This window comes from Aquarana catesbeiana, linkage group LG02 (assembly GCF_042186555.1).
Source record: "Aquarana catesbeiana isolate 2022-GZ linkage group LG02, ASM4218655v1, whole genome shotgun sequence".
Classification (NCBI taxonomy): Eukaryota; Metazoa; Chordata; class Amphibia; order Anura; family Ranidae; genus Aquarana; species Aquarana catesbeiana.
Window position 1 is genome coordinate 428990118 of NC_133325.1, and position 10135 is coordinate 429000252.

General features: G+C 37.9%; 1 protein-coding gene and 1 long non-coding RNA gene across 2 annotated transcripts in view; one reads left to right on the forward strand and one right to left on the reverse strand.

The window, feature by feature from the left end:
* The window catches only part of LOC141128295 (uncharacterized), a 20986-nt gene extending 18343 nt beyond the window's left edge, over window positions 1-2643 (reverse strand). Inside the window, exon 1 of the long non-coding RNA XR_012241670.1 lies at window positions 2299-2643. This is a non-coding gene — a long non-coding RNA (uncharacterized lncRNA). The remainder of the gene's footprint in view (window positions 1-2298) is intronic.
* Window positions 2644-2871: 228 nt separating this feature from the next.
* Window positions 2872-5646, forward strand: POU3F1 (POU class 3 homeobox 1). Its single transcript, XM_073615504.1, has one exon. The coding sequence runs from the start codon at window positions 2946-2948 to the stop codon at window positions 4068-4070; it is 1125 nt and encodes a 374-aa protein (XP_073471605.1). The 5' UTR covers window positions 2872-2945; the 3' UTR covers window positions 4071-5646.
* The last annotated feature ends 4489 nt before the right edge of the window (window positions 5647-10135 follow it).

A 10135-nucleotide genomic window follows, 5' to 3' on the forward strand; every position in this document is an offset into this window, starting at 1 on the left:
AAGAATGATGCTCCACAACCCATGCCTGATAATGATTTGGGATCTGGGTGCAGGGTGACGATCCAAATCCGTTTACTGACATTGATTTAGGATGACACCGGCTGCAGGATGATGATCCACATCCCACAGATGACAATGATCTGGGATCTGGGTGCAGAATGATGATCCACATCCCACAGATGACAATGATCTGGGATCTGGGTGCAGAATGATGATCCACATCCCACAGATGACAATGATCTGGGATCTGGGTGCAGAATGATGATCCACATCCCACAGATGACAATGATCTGGGATCTGGGTGCAGAATGATGATCCACATCCCACAGATGACAATGATCTGGGATCTGGGTGCAGAATGATGCTCCACATCCCACGGCTGACAATGATCTGGGATCTGGGTGCAGAATGATGATCCACATCCCATGACTGACAATGATCTGGGATCTGGGTGCAGAATGATGATCCACATCCCACAGATGACAATGATCTGGGATCTGGGTGCAGAATGATGATCCACATCCCATGACTGACAATGATCTGGGATCTGGGTGCAGAATGATGATCCACATCCCATGACTGACAATGATCTGGGATCTGGGTGCAGAATGATGATCCACATCCCATGACTGACAATGATCTGGGATCTGGGTGCAGAATGATGATCCACATCCCATGACTGACAATGATCTGGGATCTGGGTGCAGAATGTTGATCCACATCCCATGACTGACAATGATCTGGGATCTGGGTGCAGAATGATGATCCACATCCCATGACTGACAATGATCTGGGATCTGGGTGCAGAATGATGATCCACATCCCATGACTGACAATGATCTGGGATCTGGGTGCAGAATGATGCTCCACATCCCATGGCTGACAATGATCTGGGATCTGGGTGCAGAATGATGATCCACATCCCATGACTGACAATGATCTGGGATCTGGGTGCAGAATGATGATCCACATCCCACAGATGACAATGATCTGGGATCTGGGTGCAGAATGATGATCCACATCCCATGACTGACAATGATCTGGGATCTGGGTGCAGAATGATGATCCACATCCCATGACTGACAATGATCTGGGATCTGGGTGCAGAATGATGATCCACATCCCATGACTGACAATGATCTGGGATCTGGGTGCAGAATGTTGATCCACATCCCATGACTGACAATGATCTGGGATCTGGGTGCAGAATGATGATCCACATCCCATGACTGACAATGATCTGGGATCTGGGTGCAGAATGATGATCCACATCCCATGACTGACAATGATCTGGGATCTGGGTGCAGAATGATGATCAACATCCCATGACTGACAATAAACTGGGATCTGGGTGCAGAACGATGATCCACATCCTATTGCTGACCACGATCTGGGATCTGGGGTGACACTGGGTGCAAGATGATGCTCCACATCCCATGCCCGACAATGATCTGGGATCTGGATGCAGAAGGTTGCTCCACATCCCATTGCTGACAATTATATGGGATCTGGGGTGACACCGGGTGCAGAATGATGCTCCACATCCCATGGCTGACAATGATCTGGGATCTGGGTGCAGAATGATGAACCAGATCACTTTGCTGACACTGATGTGGGGTGACAGCAGCAGCAGGATGATCCCATTGCTGACAATGATCTAGGATCTGGGGTGACACTGGTTGTAGGATGATGATCCATCCCAGATCCCATTGCTGACAATGATCTAGGATCTGGGGTGACACTGGTTGTAGGATGATGATCCATCCCAGATCCCATTGCTGACAATGATCTAGGATCTGGGGTGACACTGGTTGTAGGATGATGATCCATCCCAGATCCCATTGCTGACAATGATCTAGGATCTGGGGTGACACTGGTTGTAGGATGATGATCCATCCCAGATCCCATTGCTGACAATGATCTAGGATCTGGGGTGACACTGGTTGTAGGATGATGATCCATCCCAGATCCCATTGCTGACAATGATCTAGGATCTGGGGTGACACTGGTTGTAGGATGATGATCCATCCCAGATCCCATTGCTGACAATGATCTAGGATCTGGGGTGACACTGGTTGTAGGATGATAATCCATGACAGATCCCATTGCTGACAGCGATCTGGGGTGACACCGGCTGCAGAATGATGATGAATGGGATGATCGCAGGCTCACATGATGTGGTGGTGTGTGTTGGGATGGACGATGCGATCGTGTGATGAGAATGACAGCGTTAGTGGAAGTTCTAGTTAGGACTGCAGACTTGTAAAGGAAAAAAGAAAACAGATCGGCCGTACCTACCAGGTGACCGCCTTGTCCTGAGCCTGTATAGTACATCGTACGGAATGATCCCTCGTTATTGGTTTAATGTTCATTGGAACGTGTACATGCTGGCTGCAGATCATCTAATCCTAACCCCCCTTTAATCTTGTAAAACCCCAGATGAGATCATACGTAATTATCGTCGTGCCAGGACACCCCCCTTTCCCTTCTTCTTCCCATTTTTTTTTTCATTGAATACTCTCAATTAGCGCTGATCAAGTATCATAATAAGAGGAATTAATAATGCATAATTCCAGCCAAACCTGCCCATCTCCCAGGCATGCAGTCCAATGTAAAAATGGCAATGTACTATTTACAAGATTTCTATGTAAACTGCAACAAAAATACACTCCTTACTCCCCCACGTGGTTGTTCGCAAAACAGCATGAATGAAAGGGCTCGTCCAATGGCAGAGCGCGGAGCCGAGTCAATATGTCGAGGGGAGCCAATGGCGGAGAGGCTAGAAGCCAATTGCAAGTTAGAGAGGGTGTCAATCAGAGGGGGCGGGAGCCAATGGGGGAGGCGGTGGGCGGTGCCCGTCGCACGAGCTTCTCTTGCACAGGGTTGGAGCTCGGTTCTAAAGCCCAGAAAGCGAGGAAGTTGCAGCCAGTTAAGGAGTAGGAGCCATGGCTGCAACTGCTCAGTACCTGCCCAGGAATAACACATTGCCTTCCAACCCTCTGATGCATCCGGACTCCGATAGGATGCACCAGGGGACCACCTACAGAGAGGTGCAGAAGATGATGCACCAAGAGTACCTTCAAGGCTTAGCCTCTAACGCCGGCCACCCCATGAGCCTCACTCACCACCAGTGGTTGCCCAATCCCACCAGCGACTGGGGGAGCGGCTCTCACCTGACCGGGCAAGCTGAACACAAAGGTGGGGTGCAAACCAACAGAGAGGACCTCAGCACCACTTTCCATCACCACAGGTCGCACCTGGTCCACCAACAGACTCCCAGCACTCACGCCTGGGCACAAGGAGGGGGCCACCACCTGTCTCCGATGTCCCCCAGCTCCAACAGCCACCAGCCTCTTCTCTACTCGCAGTCCTCCTATACGAACCTCAACGGCATGCTGGGGCCCCAGGCTTCCACTTTACACCACAGCATGAGGGACCCCTTGCATGACGAGCCGGGGGTCCTCGACACCCACGTCGAGTCACCCCCCCAGCATCTCAACCACCATCAGGACCACTCCGACGAAGATGCCCCCAGCTCCGACGACCTGGAACAGTTTGCCAAGCAGTTCAAACAGAGAAGGATCAAGCTGGGCTTCACCCAAGCAGACGTTGGCTTGGCCCTGGGCACCTTGTACGGCAACGTTTTCTCCCAGACCACCATCTGCAGGTTTGAAGCCTTGCAGCTGAGTTTCAAGAACATGTGCAAACTCAAGCCCCTGTTGAACAAATGGCTAGAGGAGACCGATTCCACCACTGGGAGCCCCACCAACCTAGACAAGATCGCAGCCCAGGGAAGGAAAAGGAAGAAGAGGACCTCCATAGAAGTTGGGGTGAAGGGAGCCCTGGAGAACCATTTCCTAAAGTGTCCTAAACCCTCAGCCCATGAGATCACCAGCCTGGCAGACAGTCTCCAGTTGGAGAAGGAGGTGGTGAGAGTTTGGTTTTGCAACAGAAGGCAGAAAGAGAAAAGGATGACCCCAGCGGGGGTCCCTCACCCCCCCATGGAGGATGTGTATTCACAAGCAGAGACCCCTCCACTCCATCACACGCTGCAGACCTCTGTACAATGACTAGAACATAGATAAAGAGAGGATGTGGGGGATGAAGTAAGTACTTTTGGATTTTACAAAAGAAAAAAAAATCCTAACGGGACCCCTAGAAAGAGACTGGAGTACCTTTGGCCAGAAGAATAAATTAAGACACCACCATAAAAAATCCCTTTTCCTAAACCTTTTTTTTTTTTTTTTTTTGGTACACCTCAGCTCATCTAATAATCTTGTTTCTTCTTGAAGGTAAAAAAAAAGGAGAAGGGGAGGGAAGTAATTTATTGATTCAGAATATTGTGGGATAGAGGCAGATTCTAAGAACTGTGAATATTTTTATTATTAATGTAAATTCTCATTCTCACAAATTTGTTGGCAGCTTTGAATGGAAATGTGTGTTATTTATTAATTAGACTATTTGACTATTTAGCTCCTGAAGTGCAGTACAAGGGAACTATCTCTGGCATGGAAGTGGATGCTATAAACCCCTGTTGTTTTTAAAACAAAAAATAAAGTAACACTTATTTATTCAGATCCACAAAGTTTCTTTTTAAAAAAATAATAATAATTAAATTAAATATCCAAAGTTTTATTTAATTCTGTTTTTTTTAATTTGTTATTTTTGGTATTATGTGTATGTTTTTAAAGTCATTGGCAAATACCCTATTTATACCAAAAAGTACATCATGGGACAGGCAGCAAAGTGATGCTGCTATGTAATAATTAAGGAGATGCATACATTATTTAGGATCCTAATTAATTGGCATAGTTATACTATGGCTTGTAAAGTCAGAATGCCAGTTCGCTGTTTAATATTAAGTCTTTTTCATAATGCCACTAAAGATACATTTACTGTATCCATATGCTTTAATAGATTACACAACCTCAGACAATTGCCTAGCTCTATAAAAGCTAAAAAAAAAAAAAAAAGAAGAAGTATATGGTGTATACTCTACTAAAGGATTACAAAACCTCAAACAATTGCCTAGCTCCATAAAAGCTAAAAAAAGAAGTATATGGTGTATACTCTACAAAAGGGGAATTATTTAAAAAACAAAGATCAAAGGATACTTACATATTCCATTATAAAGCAAATACATTAAAAAGAGGAGAAATGTTTTTTTACTTAACATTGACTTAACATTGTAAATATGTGTTATATGTATACAAATGTATGTTTTTGAAATTTGTGTATTTTTTTTTTTCGTTCTGTTTTCATTCTACACACTTTTGTACAATTACTAATTTTAAGAGAATATTTTAATATTATTTCCAGATAAACCTGCCCTTTCTATTTATTTTCACATTTTTTTTTTTTTGGCTGTGTAATATACTTTGCAATATATATTTTTTTTTTTCGGTTTGGTGAATTCTGTTTGTAACTTTTACAAATGTAGATTTGCAATTTACTTTTTATATTTATGTTAAAGTAATATTGTATTACTTACATAAAAAAGAAATCCCTTTAAGAAAGCCTTGTGTCTTTTTTATATAACTATGTAAATATTATATATGGAAACAACCAGAGTGTTGACATTTGAATTTAACATCAAAACAAGAATGTCTTAATGATATTTCAAATAAATGCCTATGTATTGTAAAAGTCTGCTTTGCTGCCTCAGCATAAATGATGGTGCCAACAATCCACAATAGCTTGATGATAACATATCAGAAGTCAGTCTTTCCTGATTTTGATAATATGTAACCTTCCCACAAACTCAGTAACTTAAATATTTTAATAACATATGGTGGATATTAGTATCGGCTGGTAATATATTTAGTATATGTTGTATATTTTGAAATTGTATATGTTTGGGCATACTAATAAGTTATTTTCAACATATTTAAAATAAAGCCACAAACCATTATATATATACCTATATATATCTATCTATCTATCTATCTATATATATATCTATATATATAGATATAGATATAGATATATATAGATATATATATAGATATCTATATATATCTATATCTATATATATAGATATATATATATATAGATATATTTATATCTATATATATAGATATATATAGATATAGATATATATCTATATAGATATATAGATATATATCTATATAGATATATATCTATATATATATATTATAGAGAGAGAGAGAGAGATAGTTTCATTAAGGTGAACACTGAAATTATCCAAAATCTCATTATCTTATTTTACTTTTTTCTGACCTGGAATGCTTCTTTAAGCCATGAGCCCTAGGCATGGTTATTTAAACCAGAGACATATATACAGGTATATGTTTTGTATGGTTTTAGATTTTGTCTTGGATCAGGTTGAGTATTTATTTATTGTAACTTTGTTTGCCAACTGGATTACAATGTTTTAATCATATGGTGGTGTTTTTTAAAGCAGGTGTAATACTGTACTTTTGAAGTACTGGGAAAAGTTTTCCAGTAGCCTATATATCCAGCTTTGCAATATAAAGAAGCATTTTGTGTTTCTATTACTGGAATTGCAAGCTCTATAGCATATAAATTATCCCTTTATCCCTAAGATTAGAAATCAGACTCACAATATTTTATCATTACGATCTTATGACTTCTGATGAAGTTCCAGATTTCTCTTACATCCTTCTTAGTTTTTGGTTGTGGTGTTGAATTATCAAGTCATATGCTGCTGACATTATATATATATATATATATATATATATATATATATATATATATACATGTATATTAATTTTTAATCTTATGCAAAATCTACTGACCTTACCTAGCCCTTTTCTTTTGTTCTGCCTTCAACAAAAATAGCCTGGTGTCTTCTAAGTCCCATATATTTTTGGTATTTGTGTGAATGCTGCTTATTATATGGCTTTCTCTTTCATCACCTATGCTAAATGAATAACTTCCTATGTTATGTTGCTTTCTGCACAAATGTTTATTTCTTTTTATTTTAGATTGCCTTCTCTTGACCCTACAGTTTTGAAAACATGTATCCTTTAGGAGGTGCATAATCATGGTTCCAGTTGCTTAAAAAAAAATGGTCATTGTTGCTTCTATGTCAGTGAATTTAGCCACGTACATTGCATTGTAGCATTTTTGTGCACATCTCTAGGAGGAAGGCTTCCTTCCTCCTACACCTGTACAGCCATAAGCACTAAAAGACTGTGACTGTACAGGTGGCTACAGGTTTAAGGGAGTTACTATGAAAATAAAACACACTTCTGGATAAAGGGCAGGCATTGTTGCAGTTGTTGCCAGTTTCTCTGTTGTTTTTATTATTATTATCATTATTATTATTATACAGTGTACTTTTTAAACAGAAGACTGTGTAACAATGAATATATATAAATATAAAGATATTGTTATTATTACCTTTATTAATATTATTATTATTATTATTATTATTATACAGTGCACCTTTGAAACAGAAGACTGTATAAAAAAGAATATCTATATATATAATATAATATCTTTATATATATATATATATATATCTTTATATATATATATATATATATATATATATATATATATATATATATATATATATATATATATATATTATTACACAGTCTTCTGTTTCAAAGGTGCACTGTATACTAATAATAATAATATTCTCTAAGACATAAAGCGGCATAGTTTTATATGCTCACATATGCTGAAATATGCCTTTAAGTAATTTCTAACTCAATGTTTGTCTGTCTGTCTGTCTATCTATCTATCTATCTATCTATCTATCTATCTATCTATCTATCTATCTATCTATCTATCTATCTATCTATCATCTGTCTGTCTGTCTGTCTGTCTATCTATCTAAAATATGGACAAGTCATGCTTATTTTTGGGACCAATTTTTTACATTTACTTATCAAAAGTTACTTAGTAGGAAATAATAGCACTGACATACTGCTCTTTGTAGTATTGATATTTGAAAGTCTGTAGCATTTGAACAAATACAACATAACATTATAATATATACCATGGACCCTAGTTTGACACTTTATAAAAATTATTTTCCATGCACGTTACCTGTAAAACTTTTTACGAAAAGCACCTTATTGATATTAGCACTGTAGCTAACACTGCAAAAAATTTTAAGTACATAATGCGCTGGATACCAAGTATCTTGTTTATTTACATTTTCATGTCTATATTGAAGTGCATAGATGTACTTTCCAAGACAATCCTCAAAAATACATTTTATTCATACAGCTAATATAGCCTTAGTGCTGACAGATATATTATTATCAAATCTCTGTAAATATATAACCCATGCAGCATAATATATGTATATGTGATTTAATGTGCACTTATATGTTTTTTTTTTATATTGATGTACTGGAACTAGTTCAAAAACCCCCTGAAAGAGTAGAAATGAACAATTAACACGACTCCATTATTTAGAGAGCAGATGGGTAGTATTAGCCACAGGGAGAAAATAATATAAAATCCATCTTTGGTACAGATAATTTGGTTATTGGCTAATGACTGCTCTCAAATGGCTTGAAGCTAACCTTCCTGGGCACTTTCTCCTTTACCTACTCCAGTATAGACCTGAGTATTGCCAGGAGCTGCTTTCGCTGCTGTTTAATAAGTTCTGAAGTTATCACATGCCTTAGCATTTTAATAACAATTTATACTTAGGCAAAACATAAAAGCAATAATATTTAAATCCTTTTTAGGCTACACAAGCTAACCTCCTGGGAACGGGTTAATTTCATGCATAGCAGATTTCACAGCCCTGTGCCATTAATATATTGTATATTTGAATATATTGCATTTATGTCAACACTGGCAAGGAGGTAAGATGACAAGCTGTGGATTTCAACTTGTATCATGCTGTTCTCTGTAATGTTTTGGCTGCTTGAGTATTAGCACATGCAGAATTTTGAAAATGTTTATCTTGCATGCTACAAAATATTTTATGAGAAATACCACTTTGTGGGTATTTTTGACTTTTCTTAGTTCCTTATTTGGTGTATTTTTAGTTTGTTTAGAAAGCGCTGATTTAAGAGATTCACAATTTATGCAAAGTTTAAGGCTCTGCCTTTATGGTGCACCAAAACAGCCTAGTGGATTAAAAGATTTATATTTTATACACTCTATTATATATATATACTGCTAAAGATAAACACAGAATGTGGGGCTACTATATTGGCTACTTTTTTCTTTTTATAAATGATTCTAGTTTTTCGACAACAACCAATTTCGCTCTATATGGCAACTCTGTCGGTCAAAAAATAATTGAAAAGTTCTTTTGAACCATAAAATAGCTACATTTTAAAATGAAAACCAGAATGTTAATTAATAAGAAGCCTTGAAGTTCAACACTGTTGCTATTACACAGTGAGAAAAAGCATTTTATTCTCATTTGTGTTGGCTGATAATAGGTTGTATAAAATAGTTTTGGGTAAAGGTTTAAAGTGTAGTTTAACAATTATAAAGGATTGTTAGTCTAGAGAACCCATCAAACATCAAGTAAACAGGTTAAGGAAAATATTTGTTTTTGTTTTTCTTCCTTAAGGCAATTAAATATTTCAAGTGAGCGAACCTTTGTTAAATCCCGATGTAAGGTTAGCTTTATAAATTACTGAATTTAGTACAATGTATGAATCAACCTTTGTGGGGAGAAGTCATTTACTGACAATTAAAAACAGCTATTGGATCTAAGATGTTCAAACACACAGATGACAGATATTCCCCAAATTCTATTATTCACAAAGGCCTACAAGTTATTATTCTTTGGAGGATTAGAAATGTACAGTTTTGCTTATGCATTGATTTTTGTGGAATAGATGCATTCAGTAGCAATTCTAAACTCATTTGGATCAATTTGTCCTAATAAATGAGTTTTCAAATATTACAAATATTTATAGCGATTCGATTTTTTACCAAAGGCCCGTAAATTTGTTTTCTTTGGAAAAATAAAGAACGATTTGATAAAATAAAAGAGGGTTGGTTTTAGTTTATATTACATTTTGAGTTACAACAGTGGCATAAATGCACCCTGGTTTAATTGACAGATTGAAACTATGTGGGGTTCATTTAGCCATGGGTAGAGTCAAGTGCATCACCTGGCAAGTCCGAATATGGAGGCACCCAAAATGAATAAGGCAAGCAG